Below are 21055 nucleotides of genomic sequence, written 5' to 3'. Positions count from 1 at the left end.
TATACGAGATTTTAAACGCGTCTATCATAGTGCTACCCCGCAGCCACTTTTAACACCAACGGTGATAGAGTCCAGTTTCGATGTAAACATAACCAAAACTAGCCCAACGCAATATAATTTGGTACGGGTTTTCGCGAGAATCAATCGCGAATAAACACTGAAATAAATACGATATAGGGTGGATTTCCTCCTTGTGGAGTTTAAATTCTAACCTATTGGCACCCTCGATCGGTTTTCTATTTTTTGTTTTACCTTTTTTTTTACAGTGAAATTTTTCAATTATAATTACATGATAATGTCACAACGTTGTATCATTTTTCCGTGCCTCGTCAACAAGTGACGCTGCAGTCGTGTACCAACTGCTTAGCGGAATTCCTCGAAGCTAGGGAAACACTGTAAACTGTCGTTACAATTTTACTTAAATAATAACAGTGACTTGCACCGACCGAACAAGAAGATTAGGTATCTACATTAAATTTTGTCACAGTGGTATTAACCATGGATACAATGGATACAATGGATCAAGATATATTGACAGTATTAAAACTTTTAATGATAGGTGAATCAAATGTTGGAAAATCAAGGTATTTGTCGAAAAGTATTAATTGCTTGTTTACAACATAATTGGAATCAATATATTTACATTGTTACCTTTGTTAGCATCATACTTAGATTCACTGAGAATGAATTCTTCGATTATATGCAGAGTACAATCGGTATGGATTATAAAACTAAACAGATTACAATCGATGGCAATACAGTGAAACTTGCTATATGGGTCAGTTTTGATTAAGCCTATCGTAACAATTTTATATACAGCGATGTCTGTCAAATTTTAAGATGATTCAGATCTGGCTTCCGTATTCCATGGAAGATAGCGATAGAAAACTTTCTTTCTTTTATCTTATCAATCTGATTGACTGTCTAGAGCATTAAGTAAAGTATTAGTAAACAACAAATAATAGAAATTAGTTTACCGATGAATCTGTGAATAAACTTTGCCTAGTCTTATTTAGGTAAAGTAAAATCTATAAAGAAAAGCTACTTTTATTATTTTCTCTATGCCGGCAAATTGACGAAGTAGTAAGAATAATCTTGCGACTAAAAGTCTCTGCAATTTGACAGATATTGATGTATTATTTGCGCAAATATATGACTGATAAAAATTTTGTTATAGGACACTGCTGGACAAGAACGTTTCCGGACGTTAACACCTAGTTATTATAGAGACGGTCAAGGTGCTATATTGGTGTACGACGTTACGAACAGAATTACTTTTATGAAGTTAGAAACATGGCTTAACGAATTAAATACCTATTGTAATAAAACGGATATCGTTAAAATGGTAGTCGGTAATAAAATAGATTTACCAAATAGAGAAGTAAGCACAGAGGAAGGGTTACAGTTTGCTAGAAGACATCAAACTTTATATATCGAAAGTAGCGCCAAAACGTCGGATGGAATTAAATGTTGTTTCGAAGAACTTGTACAAAAGGTGAATTATAGCTCTATAATACAGTAGTGCCCACTTAAGTGACCACGCTCGAGACCGGTCGCGGTCACTTGTGTGGACACTACTGTATATTATAAATCAAAAGTAACATTGAATTAAAAAAATTGATGTGACATCGCAGATAATACAAACACCAGGCCTGTGGGATCGACACGCGCTTCTTAAATCGTATGGTAATGGTAACATGGGAGGTATAAGACACAGAGGTCACAGAGGGCTACGAGTTCCAAGCGATTCCCAATCTGTCGATCTATATTCAAACTGTTCTTGCGATCTGCTTTAACTAATTGTGATATAAAATTCAGCCGACGATACATATGATGAAGTTATAACTTCAAATATAAGAATTATAATGAAAAATATGCATAATAATACAGCACGTTAATGTTTTACGTACGTCGTGGAAAGAAACGTTTTACACATGTATGAAAGATATATGAGTTTGCTTTTACTAATTAAATTTTATATAGGTATTTGTGATAGTAAATTTTTATTCGTGTAAATATATCTTGCATACATGCATAGTTCGATGATTAATAAATATCGACAGAACTTCGTTGATATCCCGGGCAGATGTTGTATTATTAACTTCTAATCGATGGCATTTTTGTATAAGCGTTTACATATTTTCTAAATTATAAGTAACAGACATCAACAACAAATAAATAAGTTTCAGTCACCTAGAAGTATTTATAAGTTTCCTTAGTCTTTTACCGTCACATGTGTTTATTTTGTGATGAACGAATGTATAGTAATTGTTTTTATTATAATGTACTTGTAAATAAAGCACTTTCTGTACATAAAATGTTGTTTTCTAATAATTTGAATACAGTCATTTAAAACATGTTAATACACGCGATTACTTTTGTCAATGAATTTAATGCAAATAATTATTTTCTTTTTTGACACTTTTTATTTCATTTGAAAAATTAATTGGACCTGTACGCGTAATAAATGAAACATGAAGCAATTTGAACTCGTTAATCGGTATATAAATAAGAAGAAAAGTAATGATTATACGGAAACTATAAAGTAATGTATAGCATTTCCATTAGCTCAAAGCGTTTCTGCCAAATTAAAAATTAAATAATACATTTTCTACTTAATAGTTTTAGGGAAGAAATTCCTGATTACAAGACCAAATTATTGAAGCTACTAACATATAAACTCAAACAATTTATTCGTAATCAATCGAATGCAAAAAGATGTTTTACATATACCATAAACGACAGACGTTTATGGATCACCATCCAGAGCGGATTATATAGCATACGTGTCTTAAAAACATTACTAAAGGAAGGTAAAAGAAGCTAATTTTTACTTCAACAAATTTTTTGTTAACTTAAGATAATTTTTAGGTATGTCCGTACATACCATTATAAAAGCAATGAAACTTGGTCTAGTAAGACTTAATCGTTGTGAACTTTTCTACTTCAAAAGCTTCGAAGTAGAACCATACACATTGCAATTCCAAGATACGTGGACAAGTAAATTCAGCGATGAGCTTATCTCAAATTTAAGATCTACAGGTTTAAGCGAATCAGAATGTTGGCATATAATTATATATGGAGTAGACTCTCAAAGTCCACGTATCCTTTGTCGTTTATTATTAAACGGCATTGATGTTCCTGGAATTATAAATTGGCAATCTCCTGTTACTCATGCATCGCTAAAAATAATTCAGTTTTTGGAGCATATTGGAATAAAAGAAGACGTTGTACAATTAGTAGAACAGTACGGTATTAACGAAGAGATCGAGCAAATACTAAGCAATATAGGATATGACGAAACGGAAGAAAAGGGCCTTACCATGGAGGTCTAAATACGATTTGAATAACGAACAATTTAACAAGTTTCTTTATTGTATGTACCGTTGTGTTTTCTTATGTACAATACTATGTATAACATATAGGAAATAATATGCGAATGTAATTTAACCATGCTGGGAGAAGAAACCGATAGTTCAGAAATAATAAATAATATCTGTGAAACAAGTAATTCAAGCACTTCTACTTCAATTAATACGTTAGATTATTCTCAACGATGCAATTCTCAATGTCACCTTGGAACAGAAAAAAACATAACGGAAGAATTGTCTGTACAAAGAAATAATTATTTAAGGTAAATAATTATTGAACGTTTAAACCCTTAAATATTTTTTATCCTTGCTTTTTGCAATTGTAGACAAAATATTATGGTGCCTGTGGCGTGGGCAATGGCAAAGGCTTTAAAATATGCACCATCCGACCCGATACATTACATAGCGTATCAACTACTACGTTGGAAAAACAATAATATTGTCCAAACTAAGAAAGATACTATTTACGAAGTTATTGCATTAGCTACAGTAACAATGGATCATAAACTTATCGTTAGCACTTATTTTCCAGCAATAATACAATGTTTAATACTACGTAACAATATAAAACATCCACTAATGTTTTTCTATAGCTGAGAATGAAAGAAAAATTGGTTAAAAGTCTCAACGAGGAAGCTATGGAAAATGTTCCCTGTACTGTTTGCAAAGATTATCAGACGTTGCATCGTATCCAACAAAAATGTTGGAAGTGTACAAAAAAATTGGCTAGAAAGTACGAAACTTGTAAATTCCAACAAGTATGCAGTTCTTGTAAAATCGACGGAATAGATTAAAATACACGAAGAAAGTAGAAAATTTTCGAATTTTCACGAAATCGACCAAGTAGAAAAAAACTACGCTGAGAGAATAAGAATTTTCACAAACGTGTAATTTTTTGTTAAATCAATGTATTGATAAATAAAACCATTCTTAAAATATATATGTTCAGAACACGTTTTAATAAAAATTGCTTAAAAAATTCGTTTATTTTATAATTTGTCTTGTACACTTGTCTCAAGTTTACTAAAACGACGTAGTATCCACATAAAAAGTAATATGCACGGCACGGAATGAATATTCAACCTCACAATTAAGGATACGCTCTAAATACATCATGGCAGTGATACTAATTTCAATTCTTAAATGATATAAAAATATTATGTCATTGTGAGTTTGATTGATTCTTTATCTTTTCACGTTTGTTGCATTATCGGTAAATCTAAAAAAAAGTATACATAAAATTTCGATTATATTTACTACCGAGACACGGATAATCTAAATACAAATGCGTATACGCAAAATTCCGATAACGTGTGGTGCTCTGGCCACATTTATTATAATTAAGAATGTACACACTTTGCTAAGACTTTCTTTGTGTAACCGTGAAGCAACCTTCGCTTTAAAAAGTATGACAGACAATGCCGATTTCACGAAAGCATTGCCCATGATAATATCAAAGGATGAAACTGAAACTGTTGTGTTACTTCGAATAAAGTAATACCGAAGAGTGTATAAAATATCGACATCAATGATATTTCTCTATGCGTTTATTATATAAAATATAAAAACGATTTCTGCAGATTTAATGATTCAGGTACTACTGTAATGAATCAATGATACAGACTATTTCCATATAGTAGATTAAAAAGGAAAAGAAAAGTTGTAAAGATATTACGCGATGAAATTCCATAACGATTTCTTTCCCGTTTTCGGCACACTCTTCCCCGTGCGTCAACTATTTTTCATTCTGGACAAAGATACAAAGTACATCAATAAAATAGCAACGTATCAAAATATAGTTTTGCATCTATTCGTTTGGTCTATATCCTGAGCTACTAACAGAATGGGGTTCTCTATTATGGTAAACTTTCCTTCGTACGTTAAGTAAAGATGGAAGTACATAGTAAGTAATAGTTTAAGTCTATTTTGTATGGACGTTTTTCGCAGTCTGGGTTAGGTCCGAGCAGTTGTTAATAAACCACTCACAGATCTTTTTAAGCTATACTTTAAGCTATTGGAATAATTATCATTAAACGTAATGATGTATTTTTTTTTTTCTTTTTTTCTTTTTGTTTATAATCTGATCGTAAATATGATAATGTTTGCAAATGAAAACAAAAAAAAAATTTCTTAACACGCCGACGCGGTGATTTGGTAGCTTTTGCCTCGCGACTGTGAATCGCGCGATTTAAACCGAATATACTTGAAGTTTGTCGATTTTGTTTTTCTCATCCTCGGATTCGTCGCGACAAATCATAAGCGTATGAGAGATGCCGCACGTAACGGCAGTAATGTATAAACCTTCCACTGCTTTCACTTCCATCGGGGTGGTCGAGGATTTGCGCATTTCGCCAAAGCCCTGAAATAAATAATCAAGGACAAGAAGTTTACTTCAAAAGCGGCCCAAAGGTTTGTAAGTATTGTTACGAAGTTATGTACCAATTCGCCGAATGTTGGACTAGCGCCCCAAGCGATAACCGAATCATCAGCCGCAACTACCACGCTCGTTTGTGAACAACCAACGCATCTGATCTCCCAGCCAGACAAATCTTGAATCGGTTTTGGATACATATTGGCTTCCCCGGTACGTTTCGTTTGTCCGAACATTAAGGCTGTCCCATGAACATTGATGGCAATACTGTACGTGCTGCCACAATGCACGGCTCTAACGCCTCGGTTAGGTGGCTCTAAGAACTTAATTAAACGGGGCACGAACTCGTCTCGTTGCTCGTTGTGACCCAAACGTCCGATACCGCCGAATCCCCAAGAGAACGCACGGTTTTTACTGTCGATCGCGACGGTATGATAATGACCGCAACTGAAGTCTGTAATCTCAACGCGATCTAAAGGCGTAACGTGGCCGTCTTTCGATCTCTCGACGTAAAAAACGATTCTCTTAGGCACTTTCTCGAAATGAAATGCCATTTTTGTATTTGTTATGAAATATTTCCCATCCGTGTTATGACCCAAGGCTCCATACTCCGGGCTTCCGAACGAGTGCAAACCACCTTTAATGTCTAGAATCATTGAAAACTCCGCACCGCATCCTACTTTCACTATAGGCGGACCAGTATATTTTACTTTAGTGGCGGAGACAATGCAGGCGTCAGTTTTTCCCACGCCACATTGACCCAATTTATTGTCTCCGGCGGCAAAAACTATGCCACGACTTGTTAGAATCAAGGTATGATTACGACCACAAAATGCTGCTATAACCGTATGACCCTTTAATGCTGTAACTTCGGTAGGTTCGTCCCGACGTTTCGCATCACCGACGCCCAACTGACCTATAAAAATTATCTCATGAAACAACATACTACGCAACGTGTCTTCGTAGAAATACAGTGTTGAAAATTTCTTTCAAGTATGCATTTACTTACATCAGAGTACTTAATTTTAAAGATAAGTCTTGATTACCTTTTTTTCATTTACCTTTATCATTTCTACCAAAAGCAAGGCATCTATTATCCTCGGTAACGATAATACTATGGGAAGCAGCCGGACCAGAGGCGATCATTCTGACCCGTGCGCCGTTGAGGTTTTTAAAAGTATGGGGTGTCCATAAACTGCGTCCTATGTTAACTTTAACTCCTTTCGGCGGAGCTTTGCGACCGGCCATCTCCCAATTTGTAAGACCGCACATGAGCAACGTTCCAGGTTTACCCCATCCACCCTGTAACAAATACATATGACCAAATAATCAAAAAACTTTGCCAAAGATAGAATAATTCTTCAATTTTTGACCTCGTAACCCAAATTATCCGTCGACCAAAAAGCTTGTACAACTAAACGACGTATTTTATTTTATTTTTAATAAGACTACGATATAAAGGGTTTAAAGTTTATGATTACTTGGATGTTAAGAAAATAACTATTCTTTTAGACTCAGAATCAGAGAATAATAATACCTTTTCAATTAAAAAAGGAATGGGTATTTCTTTCAAAAACTTAAGTACAACCTTTGTATTTTAAATTCATAGAAATTCTGTTTACAAGTTAGTTATGATGTTCAAAATAGATCAGTTACTTTGTACACGACATATAATGTCTACAGAAGTAAAACATATTAGACCTAATTTAATCAAACATTAAAATTCCAGTTGATCAGAGAAAGTTATGCGCAAGAGCTTGTTAAAAAGTTATGCATTAACATTTTGATAGAACATAGAGCAAGAGAATATATTGAGACTAGAAATAATAATACACGATCATCTGAAATAATTGTTTTTACTGGCTGTAGAACCCACCAGCGTTGTAAATGCCAACGTTGTTTTCCGATCCCTCGGACCCCAATATACCCTCTACCTGTGATAAACAAGCATGTGAGAAAGTTAGAAGTAATATCACCTCTGGTGGCGGCAATTCTGGAATACTGGAGACATCGGTAAGGTCATCTTCGGCAGCGTCCTCACCGTCAGCATTCGAACCGGTCTCGGCGTCATCAACATCTGAATCATGCTCACTGGAGATGTCTTCCTCGTCGTATTCGACCTTTCTCGATTTTCCGCGACTCTTCTTGCTCATCGGAATTTTTCGTTTGGTCGACATATCGGTCGGTCTTCTATTTAAAATTTATTAACGATTAGAAAATCGGTTCCGCGGGACGCAAATACAATGACATTTATCGATGTAATGGCGCTGAGACCTGTACCGTTCGACAAATGGACAACAAAAACGCGGCCATCTGGCGCTCAAAAATCATAATAAAACCATGCTCCAGTGATAAGTACAAAGCAAACTCAAGTTTATGATTGTAAATCGCCGAGGGCGCGCTCCGCGTTTCGTTCGTTTCGGGATTCGCGGAACATGGAGAACTGAACCACGATTTGTTCTATACATAAACGCTAAAAATGAAATTTTTAACGTTATTGCAATCCTTGCTTTTCTATTGTATTAAATTAGACCTAGCCGAAGGTTATTTCAATTGACCTTAGGCTCCTCGTTTGATAAATTAATAGCGAATTAAAATACCGCTTGTTCGAAGAAATAACATTTATTTCTCAAAAGGTCTCCCTACTGTAGTAGCTTTAAAAAATCGATTTTTCTTTTCTCCTGTTTTTCTATTAATTATAATCTGTAGTATATACTACGTGCGAAACAAGAAAACCAAATTCAAGAAAAATTTTTCTCGAAGCATTTCTGGTTCTTGCTCGAGTCACGCTTCGTGAATAAATAAAAATGATCGTATTCGAATGACTAAGATTTCGTTTTAAATTCAAGTTTTGTATCATCTCGAATTGCGAGATCTCGTACAGCTCTAATCAGCTGTCTAATCAGCATACATTTGAAAGCAATGTCATGCTTAATTCGCGTTTTTCTTCGGTATATATTCAATCAAATTCGAGAAGATAGTCATTTGTAATACTTCGAATAAAGTATGGTTTAATTTTTCAATTTAGTGGAATCGTAGAGTTAAAGAGGAAATTATTTTCGTGGTGGGATTTGATAATTTTATAAGAACAAAGAGAATTAAAATATTCAAGGTAATAATCGTTACTTTATGTTATACGGTAGAAGTATAATATTAGTTCTGATAGTTGAACATACATTCTAGAAGTATGGTTAAACGTTATTTTAAGTACGTATTTATTTAAAATCCTGTTTAAATAAATATTTTGAAAGTTTTCAAAATATTTAAAATTTTTTATCACTATTTTTTTTATTATACGTTTTCATATATGGATTTACATAGGATACATAGTACTTTTTCGTCGTAACGATTTTATAATGCAATTTTGATATTTCAATTATTGTATAGTACATGGAAGGTTGGAGGTTATAATTTATAATTTCAGATTGTCATTATACGCACACTTTCTAGAATGGGATGTTTTAATTTCGAATATTCTTGAATAATTGTTAACTTTTATTATTTATTATTATTATTGATTACGGTTTACAGATTTTAATTTTTCAATGTTTGTAATACACTGTCGTTCCAGATTTAACAATTTTATACGTTATTAACATTTCTGTCAAGTAATACTCTTTTAAATACTCGCATTAAAATTTGTAATAAACTTGATTTTACAATTTTCTACTTAAAAATTAAAAATATTTGTTAACATTTGACAGTTCAAAATGTAAACATTGTTAACGGTATTATTTTCTGGAATATTATTGTAATACAATGTTTAATCTTTATTTTAGATTCTCTTGACCGAAGATGGAATTCCCAAATTTAGGCGAACATTGCTCAGAAAGCAGTTGCAATCGATTGGACTTCTTGCCAATGAAATGCGATGCATGCGCTTCGATATTTTGTACAGAACACGTATCGTATATTAATCATAGCTGTCCGAGCGCGTATAAGAAAGACTTTCAAGTTCCAGTATGTCCTCTGTGTAATACGCCGATACCTATAAAACGAGGCGATCCACCAGACATTGCAGTAGGACAACACATTGATAACGAATGCCAATCGGATTTAAGAAAACCTGGCCAGAAAATATTTTCAAATAGGTAAAATGCTGCGATCGTAATACACAAATTTCAAGATAAATATGTTTACTACAGAAGTTTAGATATTAGTATGTTATCAGTTCCCTTTTTCAGATGTTCGTTCAAAGGTTGCAAAATCAAAGAAATAGTTCAAGTACGTTGTTCCGAATGCAACGAGAATTTTTGTTTGAAGCATAGACATCCGACGGACCATACGTGCGTAGGCCAGGAAGAAGCCATTCGAAGAAAACGACTTGATGCTGTAAAAAATAATATGAAAGCGAATAAAAGAAATGGTGAAATTATGAAGAGTTACCAAGGCAGTATGAGCGAAGATGAAGCTCTCGCCAGGGCTCTTCAGGCTTCCATGCAGGATGAAGATGCAACGGCTACCCACCGACCACTCGAGGTTGTACCTTCCGGAAATAGAGATAAATGTAGGCTTTTTTAAATCTTTCCATTTTGTACAACATTTTCAAACACTTAATGTACATTTTTCAGCCGCACAAATCTAGAGAAATTGTCACTTCTTTCTGAGACTTTAATCTTTTGTTCTTGAGTCGAAACAATATTTACTATCGTTGGAACAAAGTTGACTGCTCTGGACAAAGTCGGGCAAAGCTTTATTTGTGAAAAACGAATAGAAATTTTAGACCGATGACGTAAACTAATTTTTATATACGTTTTATCGATAAATTCCCTTAGAAATTCTATCATTTTTGTTCGATATTCAAGAATAAAATTTGCCCAACTTTGGCTTTTAGTTATCGGTACGTTATGTATTCTTTTTTTATGCCGCTTCGTTTCTCATTCCTTCTCATAACTATTGAAACGCACGGTTTCCGTCCCTCGGAGATAGCTTAAAAGTTAGATTCGTACTTGGCGTGATTTGCAGCGAGCATAATATATTTAAGTGGTCAGTTAAGTTTGTCCCGACTATAGTATATTAATAATTTATAAACTTTCAAGTAACTTCAGCACTTTACAATTTTAAGGAAGTTTTACTCGCGCGGATTCTTAGGACGATCGTCACGCAATGTAAAACTTTTTTAAACCACATATCATGATCAATAGTGGAATTAGATTAACACACATTGTACAAGTTACTTAAAAACAAAGTAATGCAACACTCGCTAATAGAATATATTAGTATTTCTTGAATTTTTTTTTTTTGTAAACAGGTAAATGCAACTTCGCAGATAAACGAAAAATAATAAAACTTGCGGGTCAAATTTTATTTTAGTTTGTTTTTTATAACAAGAACTATACGTATTAAAGGAAGTAAAACACTTTGTTGATCCAACAAAGTATTCATTACTAATGACATGCAAATACTTTTTATTTCTATAAAGATAGTTTGATAATTGATATACATTCGATATCTAAGTAAAACGTCTTATCTCGCCAGAACCTTGAGCAATTCTAAATGTACAAACACGAATGTACATACTCAGCGTTTTCAATTAAGATTAACTATTGATAATAATTACTTCGAATACAATCAAAATCAATTCACTATCACAATCTTTATCTTTCAACCTTATATATGTATATTTGTATTCTTCTACCTGTACTTTTTAACCATTCTAATACTAAGTAATTTATACCTTTTAAAAACTACACTTCTCCATGCATTACTGCTTTGTTAACTGACTTTATATTCATCTGTTCTACTTTTTGAATAAAAAATTGTATTTTAAAATTTTATTTACAAAAAATCCTACGTTACCTAAATCTGTATTTGTTCAATTTTACATCGGCCTTGCAGAATGGTCCCGAGAAGTTCGTTTCTCCTCCGTCTAATATAATCAAACGATATCGTTGCTTAACATTATATTATCTATACGCAGAAAATTATATGTATTTATTATTAGCAATTTAAATACTTCTATAATAAAAGATTCCTCAAACTCAATAATAATTTCCATAAAAGTGTACACGAATTGCATCGACGATAATAATCAAACGTTGGGGTCCAATTTTTTGATAATGTAACTGATTTTTCGAATGGCCAATGTTAATTGAGTATCCGTGATTTCATAAGAAAATACAAATCTCACGAACGACTCGCTTAGCGGCAAACATTTTACAATAATTTTGTCCTCTTTGTCGTCGTCGCGAATTTCTCGCAATCGACTAGCAAATTTCCCCCCGGAAACAACATTGGAATCAACGTTTACGAAAACCATGTTCGTTTGCACGGTGCTTAAATCAACCGTGAATATCGTCGAATGAATTTTATTTATCGAAGAGGCAAGAAGGAAAGCTCTCCTGTGATCGTCTTTTAATATTGGAATCGTGTCTTGGAGAGCTACGAGCCCGGCCGCGCCAAGAATACCGGCTTGCCTCATTCCACCACCCAATACCTTCCTCGTTCTTCTCGCTTTGGTAACAAATTTCTTATTCCCGCAAAGAAGAGAACCCACCGGAGCACCTGAATAAAAAATAGTTGCCTCTCAAAAAAATAATCAAGTCCCTGCAAGTGTGGTTAGATAAGAAAGAAATAAAATCAACTGTTTTACAACTAATAGTTACGATACCACGATAAAGGCAGATTACACCCTCGAAGAGAAAAAAAATATACCTAAACCTTTGCTGAGACAGAAAGTAACGGAATCGAAGCCCGAAACGATCTCCTTCGCGGATATCTCTGATCCTACAGACGCGTTCCACAATCTTGCTCCATCCATATGTAACTTTAAATTGTGTTCATTGCAAAAAGTTACCAACTCCTCGATCCACCTTTGCGGAACAATCTTTCCGTTCAGTGTATTTTCTACAAGAACCAGTTGAGAGATTGGCTCGTGGTGTCGGTCTTTCCGGAGTTTAGATTTCAGTTCGCCAAGATCGAACGTGCCATCAGAATTGTTCCGCAATGGTCTAAGACTTACTCCGGCGATTTGCGAAGCACCGCACTGCTCGTGTAGCAAACAATGCGCGGCATCACCGCAATACGCCTCGCAGCCACGCACTTCGCAATGATTCATTACTGCAATTTCATTAGATCTCATCATTTAAACGAATTAAACGACTGTTTCCTTAAATAATCATTCCTAAACTAATCGTACAATCTTTACGTAAATCTTACGTAGCCTTAAGTCCCAATAACCACCCTCATGATTAAAGAATACAGAAAGTATTCTCTAACGTTTCTGCTTCTCTTTTGCTTAATTTATTATACGTTTAATATGTTATACTTACTAGCAATTAAATTACCCATAGTTCCGGAGGATACAAATATTGCAGCTTCCATTCCGACCATTTCAGCTGCTTTTTCTTCCAACTCTAAAAATTTGATTACAAAGATATCAAAATTATAGAAAGATATGTTAATATAAATATCAACTTTTACATTATTACACAAAACGTTTTACGTTTATACATGATAGCTTACTTTTCAATGTTGGATCTTCTTCGAAAACATCATCTCCGACTTCTGCATTAAACATAGCTTCTCTCATTCTTTTAGTTGGTTTTGTTAAAGTATCGCTTCGAAGATCAACGACTACTGCCTGTAAAAACATTTATCAAACGTATAAAGGTTCGTGATAAAGTGTTGATCGTTTAACAGGTTTGTATATTTACTTTTACATTTTCATTAGAAATCAAATTTGAACGACTGCTCTCCTCGTAATACATATTCGAATTATGAAACTGCACACTTTTTAAATACAATATATTCAAGCAATGGAAGACTGTAATAAAGAGAGTTTATTAATACAGTAAATGAGCGAATTACAAATGATACTAATCAGTACCAGTTTGTACCAAGCAACTACAGTTTCTAGATATAGTTCATACTAGATATTTCCTAGATAAAAAAATTGACATTTTTACATGACTGAGTTAGATAACTATGTACCTCTCCAATCATGCTTATTGACTCGGAAGCATAATCAAGGTAAATTCAAATAGTCAAATCTATTCGAATTTTTTTCTCGAATGTACGTAGGATTTCGAGGGTATGTCTATTGACCAAAAATGATTCTAATTAACCACCGCGATCGAGAATAATTTTTCCAGAATGATTTGAAATATTTTAATATCTCGTACAGAAATGTTCGCTTGAAATTTCATGCGTATGTTTAAAACATAACTTCTGAACGGATCGGGGGATTTTAATGTTTCAAAATGCAAACAACGCGTATTTCGATGAAGAATATGTAGAAATTCTATATATATCTACATATAAGTATTCCATTATTTCAAATAGTAATTCTTTAATTTTATTTTGAATTATTAACCATATCTACCAACTAACGACCCCCGAGCCAATCAGCAGCCAGTTAAGCTCCGGATTGGCTAACAGTCGTCCCAATAAATTGCATAAATACTGAGTCCCCTGTCGCGCCCGCGGGAGACGTCCCTCAACCCCCGAGCAAGACGGGCGGATAAGGGGGACGAAGAATATCATTAAAGATTTGCATTCAATCAAGATCGAAAATGGTCAAGATGCTGCAAAAAGAGACAACCCGGGGTTTCTTTGAAGATGAAGAAAATTACATTTTCTGGAACTCTGAACTCTCCTAATAGGAAACAACTCTGACAATGGACCGAACATCTCTGATACGGAATAACTCCGAAATAAAACTATAGACAAAAGATATACAAATACAAATTCAATTAAATATTAAATAAACATTCTTTGTTATAAAATTAAAGAATCATTATTTGAAATAATGAAATACTTGGAAAATAAATCGTCTGGAAATAATTTCTAAAGTCTCACTTGATAAACTATATTCAAACGATTTATTTCCAAAGTTTTGTATTATTTCGAACAACAATTCTTTAATTTTATAACAAAGAATGTTTAGACCACACGAACTACCAGTAGTATTGATTTTTTGTTTCAACGAACAGCTGAGCGATGCCGAGCAGTGCTGCCCTCTGGTAGCTACCGGCAGCTACTGGTAGTTGGGTTGTTATTTTTCCACTAATGTTCTACTTAATTCAATTACTTTGAACTTTCTTTCTGTCACTGTACAGGTCTAACATAAAGGTCTAACTTTCTATCTAACTATTATCTAACTTTGCATGATAAAATAATTGAAATGTTTGTAAAACAATAAGGTGCACGTTACCGCTCAATGGAAATCACAGGAAGTTGATGGACTTCTTCTATCAAAAATCATTATTTATTTGTAACATTACCACACGTCGTAAATTAAAACGTCCACATTCGTCTTGCTTTTTTTTTTTTAATCCCCTCTAAATTCATTTCTGCTGTTCACGCAACAAAATTTTATATTTAATTGTTGTTCTTTAAAAACTTGAGTCTACAGTCTGAAGTACCCAGTTTGAACTCCGGTCAGCTAAGGCTAGGTTTGTAACGACGCAAAGTGCGAAAACAATGGCCGATTTCTAATACCGATGTCACCGAACTAAACATAATTATTCCTTATTTCTGACAATTGTTGTATTTAATAAGTTATCTAAGAGGTGATAAAAATGTACCAGCAATCGATTTACGAAATGGCATATAATGGCAAAGTTGGAGAAGTTAAGCATCTTCTGGCCGAAAATGAGAAACTAAAAACAGCCAAGGATGACGTAGGAATTCTTTGTTAAAAATATTTTTCGTGTTATGTTGTGATTTTAAAAAGATGTTTTTTTTTTAGAATGGACGAATGTTAATTCATTGGTCAGCACTTGGAGGTCATGATGATTTGGTTCGGTTTTTATTGTCAATCGGAGCACCGGTAGATCCTACCGACGATGTACGTATGTAAATATTTTCATTCGTGACAACAAAAAGCTCAACTGACAAGCGTAGTAATTTTACTGTATTAGACCTTTTTAGTGTATAACATGTTTCTTCATTTATGATATTATTAGAAAACTTACGGAATTTTGTTGGATGCACATATAAGCACAATGCATAGCATGTTGAAACACCAAAGGTTTTGATAAATAGCTGAAAAAACAATAACGAAGCAACTATAGACTAATTTACTTTTTAAGGAAGTTGTTTGATTAAGCAGATCAATTAATGAAATACCTCAATTTTGATATTTAGATGGACATGACGCCGTTAATTTTGGCAGCATCAGCAGGTTGGGATAAAGTTGTTAGTACCCTACTAACAGAGGGTGCAAATGTTAATGCTAAGACTCAAACTGGTCATTCGGCATTACAATACGCAGCATCGAAAAACTGGATATCTATATGCACCGAATTGCTGGAAAAAGATGCAGATGTTAATATAGTGGACAACTATGGTGCTACTCCATTGCACAGAGCTGCATCAAAGGGCAATACCGCAGTTGTAGAACTTCTCATTGATAATGGAAAAAATTTAAACATTGGTTGATAGATACTTTACTATATTCAATTTTTCATTTGTATAATAATGATCATTCTTAATTAAATTTGGGTGAATTATCAAGACACGACAAGTATTTTAGTTGATTCTAAATAATAAATTTGATTCGATATTGTTAGTTCCATAAAACATCAGATCACTGTATAAGTAATGTTATATATTTATGTTAACTTTAACCACAAGTTTTCCTGATCGCGTTCCATCCGTATGCACCGGTTCGGTCGTACACTATTTTATATTAGTATATGTTAGGTTTTGTATTTAAAAAACAGAAGGCTTTAATCTTTTCTAAAAAGAAATATTTCATTGTTTGCAATTAAAATGTTTGATTTTGTTTAATCTCGCCAATTCATAATACGCCTATGAAGATACGATAAAAATGGGCGAATATTTTTGTTTAAAGTCCTTCCGATTCTTTTCAGATGTTAAAGACATTTCTGGCAACACTCCGCTGCATTTAGCTTGCGAGGAAAATCGCGTCGACGAAGCTAAACTATTGGTCCAAAACGGTGCCAACGTGTTATCGGTAAACAAAGAGGAAAAGACTCCTTTGGATCTTGCACAACCAGGGCTGAGACGGCAACTGAAATAAATAAAGGACATTGCATCGTAAATAATGAAGCGAAGTTCTAATGTCATTGGTTCAGTGGTGTTCAATTTCTGCCTCTTTTTAAAATCACAAGGCAAAATGTTCTTGAACTGTTCGTATCATGGAATATATTTTGATGAAATGAAATATGTATATTAATAATATATTAAATTTTTATTTCATCAGTGCTTTTATTAAATTAGGTCAGAGGTAAATACTTCTAATGTATATGTTTAAATTGGTAACGAGATCGACAGTATGGCAAATTATATAATAAGCACTTGAAAATATACAGAAAGCGAATGTGATCCAAATGTTTAAATCTTGGGATATAAATTTTTTTTTTCTCGCATTTTCTCATTTCAATAACATTATAGCATTTATACTTCCGTTATACATAGGTATAAATAATGCTAAACTAATAAATAATCGTATTGCTTTATTCGTAAATCTGTTTTGTATTGAACTTTTTTTTGAGACTGTAACTTATTTAATTTTGAAATTTTTTTCCAACAAATAATACTATATTAGTAATTCATTAACCGCTAAATAAATAATCAATTGAATATCACTGACCGAGTAACAATACTTCTTATCGTTCAGTTTTCAGCATTTATTATGCCTTCCTCTCAACATGCCTCAGTGTCATTAATGTTTGATTCGTATCTATATAAAATGTATCAAAAAAGTTTATTATTTCGCTGGTCAAACCTTATTTAACTTCCTACTGCTCCCTTCCATTTCTTTTATCACTTTTTTTCATGCTAATCCATTCCAAACCATGTGAAAACTCGGTATTCTTAAAAAGACGGATGATATCGCTTTGACTTCTGAAATAAATTGTTTTAAATAAAACGCACCAGAAATCGAGAGTCGACGCCCTCTGCGCTTATTCGTATGAACATTACAGCGACTCACGAACAACGCAAGATAATTACATTTTTATTCTCGTTCAAAGAAATTTTGGATGATTCATAAAAAATATGTTTATTGGAATATTAACTATATAATTAGTCCTGGTAGATTCCTCTACCTCGTTGACTATTTTAAGTAAATGTTATTCTCTTTCAAATAAAAATATCGTTACTTTTAATACATAAAAACTTTTAATAATCTTAAACTGTCTAAGTCTGCTGTAACTGAATTTAAATAAATAAAAGTTATATTAAACTTATCAACCCTTTTACTGCAGTGTGCGTGTAACTGACTGGCTCGTCCAGATTTTAACGAACTTGTTATGGGATCCAAGGTTTATTCCTGATGGAATACCTAATGAAACACCTTGTGTATAATAAAATATGGTAGTAAAATACGGTCGAATATATTTGGAATATTCCACTCGCTTGGTATACGTAAATAATCGTCCCATTTTAAAAATGTATTTTGAACTATAAGTAATGTAATTTTACTTTGTTCTTTTCATATAATCGAGTGATGTTTATCACGGTTATTTACATACACCGAACGAAAGTAATTTTTCAAACATTGATCCTATAAAATTCATCGAAGTCCGAACGAGTCAGTTCTGGCTCTACTCAAATTCATTCAAGTTGGTAATAAAAATAAAGCTATAGTTATTACAAGTTAACAGAAAAAAAGATCACGTAAAGCGTGTGGATTTTTCAACTTTACGTGACACGAATGTAAATATTCAAATTTATTTAGTACGCAGCAAAAGGATTAAATAATAGAAATTAGTTTATCGCTATCAATATACACTATTTTAAGTAATTAAAAGCAAAAATTAACGGAAAAACTGAACGGATCTAAACCATGGATATATTCAAGATATTCGTTGGTTCAGTATAATATTTACGAGTTTTAAATTCTTTTTACACTAATACGCAACTAATTGACAATGAAAATAATAATTATACTATTATATTATAAATAGTTAATAAAGTATATTTTTTATAATCAACCAAATTTTCAGAAGAAATGAAATATCTTTATGTAAGAGGTTGTCAATGTTTTAGTGGTGATTTAATCGTATGTATGTTGTAAAGAATTCTGAGACTCGGATATTCTTTTTACGTTTTCGAACCAAAAAGGGTACGAATAAAAATCTTTTAAAGTTTTCAATTTCGATCTACCAACGCATCGTCGACGTTCACGTTATTCATCTCGACAGACATAATCGTTACAGTATCCCTTCTCTATTCATGACGTAACTTACTTATTAACTAAATCTGTAAAAAATGTATATAACGTTCATTACATTTATTTCAAAGATTTTTCAGATTTAATTATAATAGTTACGTGGAGAAAATAATGATCCGCGATGTATCAAGTGGCAGTTCAGTTATGAATTTGAAAAGACCGACTAAAAAAATCACTAGAAACTTATTTAGCGTAAAAAAGACCAGGCCGGTTTTGCCCATATACAATCGTTTAGTCGTATCAAAATATATTACAATCCTGAATAGATATATTCAGAGTTGTAATATGCATACAAAGTGTTTCAAAATGATGAGACAAATTTGAAATCCGAGACTTCGTTTTTTAGACGAAGCATATGAAGCTTTTACGCGCGAGAACATCATGTACATTTGTTTCTCGTATGTAAAAGTTTCAACTGCTTTTGATTAATTTTTCCAAGTGAAATTTGCATATTTTGGCTTGACTCATCATCGATACAGTGTATAATAAAGCGTGTTACATACAGGGAACAGTAATAAAGTATAAAGATTCTTATTATTTCCACATGATCATTGGTTGCAATATTTCTAGATATTTACACATCAAAACCAATCGTTAGACTTTCTACATGTATAGTCGACTTTGTTGTTTAATCGTTTAAAAATGTATAATAATGTAAAAACTATGAACAATATTGTTCTCAGTACAAACATTGTTTCCTGCGTGCAACACACTTTACAGAATACATGCTCTGTGTATACAGGGTACGTTGTTAGAAATCCTAATACAACCGAGATAGTTTCTTCGTGCAAAAACAAATTATAAATTTGAAATAAAATTTGTTCATACTAGGCTTCAATTTTGAAAATTCGACATACGATATACGTATACATATATATATATATGAATTGTTTACAAGCCAAGGGGATTAACTCCACTATTTAAAAACTTTTTAAGATTCTTTTACTCTTCACAAGGCTGAACTCGATGAACCTTTGAAATTAGATTTTTCGAAGACGAAGACAAGTATGAAAGTATTTTAATTTAAATTTAATTTTATTTTTACACGTCTCTTTTTCCGGTTGAATCATGATTGCCGACGTACTTTGTACATGTGTACACATGTATACGCGTAATATGTATAATAATCGCCTATTAAGCCTCTTTGTCCCCAAGTTCAAAGCCAGGAATACTAAACAACGATTAAAACGTCGATGTAATAATTGGACTTTATTTTGTACGTTTGATTTAATTCCAAATGTTATTAACAGACTTATAAAAAGAATAATTTTTTTTATTTCGAAGTTTAGCGTTTACTTTTGGTCAAATCTGGGCAAAAAGAGGTTAAAGATGCGTTTCCATCGAATGCATAAGAAATGCATATGTTGTAAAAAATGCACGTATAAAAACTGGTTGTTTCTTCTCCCCTTCTTACTCACTTTTATTTTGCGATGTCCAAAAATTTCACTTCGAATGCATCGAATGATACATTGGAATATCGCTTTTTTTTTTATTAAATGTAAGTAGCGGAATTAAAGTACTTTCTTGAGAAAAAATTTAAGAAACCTCAACGTGTTCGTTGATTTAGAAATGTTGATCTTTGTCTTTACCATATTTGCGAGTTCATGCATGCAAACAACATTGTCTCGAGAACTTTTACGAGCTTTTTCGGGACACTTGAAATCAAGTCGTATAAAAACGAAAGAGTTTTTGCTGTACGATCCGATTTTAAACACCAATTGAAATACTTCGATCGCCGGTTTCCGGTTCGTTGCGACAAGTAAACCAATTCGTTCGAAAATAAATGAAAGACCAAGAAAAACAAAACTGATAAACTTAAACAACGCGTAAAGAGTAAAAAAGTACCCTTTTTTAAAGCAGTTCCTCCGTATGCAAGGTACTTAACCATATAACTTCCGGACCTTTGAATATACTTTGTATTATGAAATAGATTGTCTTAAAAAGAGCTTCGAATCTTTCGATCGGATATTTCTATTATTTCATAATTGTTAGTGTTGTTTTAAAACTTGCTTCTTTTCGAACACTTCGAACGACAGAAGGTACGTCTAGACCTTTTCAGTTATTGTTGTTATTGTAGTTTCGATATCTCGTAACGATACCTGAATCGCCCATCGGTTCCTTGATTATTAAAAATAACCACAAAGAACGTGTACTATTCTTCGCGATAAA

The 21055-nt window shown here is 33.1% G+C and overlaps 6 protein-coding genes across 14 annotated transcripts; 4 read left to right on the top strand and 2 right to left on the bottom strand.

Annotated features, from left to right (window-relative positions):
* Positions 1–325: 325 nt before the first annotated feature.
* On the top strand, positions 326–2190 carry LOC122396520 (ras-related protein Rab-18-like). Of its 2 annotated transcripts, XM_043395023.1 has the most exons (5): positions 326–395; positions 488–584; positions 661–778; positions 1178–1495; positions 1635–2190. In XM_043395023.1, the coding sequence occupies exons 2-5, from the start codon at positions 499–501 to the stop codon at positions 1794–1796; spliced, it is 684 nt and encodes a 227-aa protein (XP_043250958.1). In that variant the 5' UTR covers positions 326–395; positions 488–498; the 3' UTR covers positions 1797–2190. The 2 variants fall into 2 exon arrangements, with proteins under 2 accessions (XP_043250958.1, XP_043250957.1); XM_043395022.1 differs by having other exon boundaries at positions 393–584.
* A 284-nt stretch (positions 2191–2474) lies between these two features.
* Positions 2475–4165, top strand: LOC122396541. The gene is made up of 6 exons (XM_043395059.1): positions 2475–2545; positions 2623–2813; positions 2872–3329; positions 3426–3634; positions 3698–3884; positions 3965–4165. The coding sequence occupies exons 1-6, from the start codon at positions 2475–2477 to the stop codon at positions 4163–4165; spliced, it is 1317 nt and encodes a 438-aa protein (XP_043250994.1).
* Positions 4166–4851: 686 nt separating this feature from the next.
* On the bottom strand, positions 4852–7985 carry LOC122396162 (protein RCC2 homolog). Of its 2 annotated transcripts, none has more exons than XM_043394322.1 (4): positions 7719–7985; positions 6804–7044; positions 5811–6658; positions 4852–5730 (listed from the first exon to the last, which is right to left on the bottom strand). In XM_043394322.1, exons 1-4 carry the CDS (start codon positions 7917–7919, stop codon positions 5560–5562), a joined length of 1461 nt encoding a protein of 486 aa, XP_043250257.1. In that variant the 5' UTR covers positions 7920–7985; the 3' UTR covers positions 4852–5559. The 2 variants fall into 2 exon arrangements, with proteins under 2 accessions (XP_043250257.1, XP_043250258.1); XM_043394323.1 differs by having other exon boundaries at positions 7619–7747.
* Positions 7986–8716: 731 nt separating this feature from the next.
* LOC122396424 (AN1-type zinc finger protein 2A) lies at positions 8717–13364 on the top strand. Of its 3 annotated transcripts, none has more exons than XR_006259037.1 (4): positions 8717–8854; positions 9522–9833; positions 9927–10363; positions 13354–13364. XR_006259037.1 is itself a non-coding variant. In XM_043394803.1 (4 exons), exons 2-4 carry the CDS (start codon positions 9538–9540, stop codon positions 11053–11055), a joined length of 681 nt encoding a protein of 226 aa, XP_043250738.1. In that variant the 5' UTR covers positions 8717–8854; positions 9522–9537; the 3' UTR covers positions 11056–11619. The 3 variants fall into 3 exon arrangements, 2 of the variants coding, with proteins under 2 accessions (XP_043250738.1, XP_043250739.1); XM_043394803.1 differs by lacking the exon at positions 13354–13364 and adding an exon at positions 10994–11619 and having other exon boundaries at positions 9927–10249; XM_043394804.1 differs by lacking the exon at positions 13354–13364 and having other exon boundaries at positions 9927–11545.
* Positions 11766–14654, bottom strand: LOC122396423 (L-allo-threonine aldolase). Of its 5 annotated transcripts, none has more exons than XM_043394802.1 (6): positions 14542–14654; positions 13398–13507; positions 13207–13320; positions 13014–13097; positions 12397–12801; positions 11766–12246 (listed from the first exon to the last, which is right to left on the bottom strand). In XM_043394802.1, exons 3-6 carry the CDS (start codon positions 13271–13273, stop codon positions 11774–11776), a joined length of 1029 nt encoding a protein of 342 aa, XP_043250737.1. In that variant the 5' UTR covers positions 13274–13320; positions 13398–13507; positions 14542–14654; the 3' UTR covers positions 11766–11773. The 5 variants fall into 5 exon arrangements, with proteins under 5 accessions (XP_043250737.1, XP_043250735.1, XP_043250733.1 ...); XM_043394800.1 differs by having other exon boundaries at positions 13207–13324; positions 14542–14648; XM_043394798.1 differs by lacking the exon at positions 14542–14654 and adding an exon at positions 14316–14375 and having other exon boundaries at positions 13207–13324.
* A 469-nt stretch (positions 14655–15123) lies between these two features.
* On the top strand, positions 15124–21022 carry LOC122396422 (26S proteasome non-ATPase regulatory subunit 10-like). Its single transcript, XM_043394797.1, has 4 exons — positions 15124–15365; positions 15434–15532; positions 15832–16120; positions 16560–21022. The coding sequence occupies exons 1-4, from the start codon at positions 15264–15266 to the stop codon at positions 16727–16729; spliced, it is 660 nt and encodes a 219-aa protein (XP_043250732.1). The 5' UTR covers positions 15124–15263; the 3' UTR covers positions 16730–21022.
* Positions 21023–21055: the final 33 nt, after the last annotated feature.

The sequence above is a fragment of the Colletes gigas genome, unplaced genomic scaffold (genome assembly GCF_013123115.1).
Source record: "Colletes gigas isolate AHSC1104 unplaced genomic scaffold, ASM1312311v1 Colletes_gigas_Sc00007, whole genome shotgun sequence".
In the NCBI taxonomy this organism is placed as follows: Eukaryota; Metazoa; Arthropoda; class Insecta; order Hymenoptera; family Colletidae; genus Colletes; species Colletes gigas.
The sequence above is the reverse complement of the archived record's forward strand: the minus strand, read 5'-3'. Positions and strand labels throughout refer to the sequence as shown.

Bases quoted from the DNA above. Each gene is read 5' to 3' on its own strand.
- LOC122396520 (XM_043395023.1), top strand. From the start codon at position 499: ATGGATACAATGGATACAATGGATCAAGATATATTGACAGTATTAAAA. The intron at 585-660 runs GTATTTGTCGAA...TACCTTTGTTAG, and splicing joins TCAAATGTTGGAAAATCAAG to CATCATACTTAGATTCACTG. The intron at 779-1,177 runs GTCAGTTTTGAT...ATTTTGTTATAG, and splicing joins CAGTGAAACTTGCTATATGG to GACACTGCTGGACAAGAACG.
- LOC122396541 (XM_043395059.1), top strand. From the start codon at position 2,475: ATGAAGCAATTTGAACTCGTTAATCGGTATATAAATAAGAAGAAAAGT. The intron at 2,814-2,871 runs GTAAAAGAAGCT...GATAATTTTTAG, and splicing joins AAAAACATTACTAAAGGAAG to GTATGTCCGTACATACCATT. The intron at 3,885-3,964 runs GTTAGCACTTAT...GTTTTTCTATAG, and splicing joins CAATGGATCATAAACTTATC to CTGAGAATGAAAGAAAAATT.
- LOC122396162 (XM_043394322.1), bottom strand. From the start codon at position 7,919: ATGTCGACCAAACGAAAAATTCCGATGAGCAAGAAGAGTCGCGGAAAA. The intron at 7,045-7,718 runs GTGATATTACTT...TATTTGTTACAG, and splicing joins CAGAATTGCCGCCACCAGAG to GGTGGATGGGGTAAACCTGG. The intron at 6,659-6,803 runs GTAAATGAAAAA...TAATTTTTATAG, and splicing joins TTTTGGTAGAAATGATAAAG to GTCAGTTGGGCGTCGGTGAT.
- LOC122396424 (XM_043394803.1), top strand. From the start codon at position 9,538: ATGGAATTCCCAAATTTAGGCGAACATTGCTCAGAAAGCAGTTGCAAT. The intron at 9,834-9,926 runs GTAAAATGCTGC...TCCCTTTTTCAG, and splicing joins CAGAAAATATTTTCAAATAG to ATGTTCGTTCAAAGGTTGCA. The intron at 10,250-10,993 runs GTAGGCTTTTTT...TTTTGTAAACAG, and splicing joins TTCCGGAAATAGAGATAAAT to GTAAATGCAACTTCGCAGAT.
- LOC122396423 (XM_043394798.1), bottom strand. From the start codon at position 14,373: ATGTTCGGTCCATTGTCAGAGTTGTTTCCTATTAGGAGAGTTCAGAGT. The intron at 13,508-14,315 runs GTAATTTTCTTC...TCTTTATTACAG, and splicing joins AGTTCAGAGTTCCAGAAAAT to TCTTCCATTGCTTGAATATA. The intron at 13,325-13,397 runs GTAAATATACAA...ATGTTTTTACAG, and splicing joins TTTCTAATGAAAATGTAAAA to GCAGTAGTCGTTGATCTTCG.
- LOC122396422 (XM_043394797.1), top strand. From the start codon at position 15,264: ATGTACCAGCAATCGATTTACGAAATGGCATATAATGGCAAAGTTGGA. The intron at 15,366-15,433 runs GTAGGAATTCTT...TTTTTTTTTTAG, and splicing joins TAAAAACAGCCAAGGATGAC to AATGGACGAATGTTAATTCA. The intron at 15,533-15,831 runs GTACGTATGTAA...TTTGATATTTAG, and splicing joins CGGTAGATCCTACCGACGAT to ATGGACATGACGCCGTTAAT.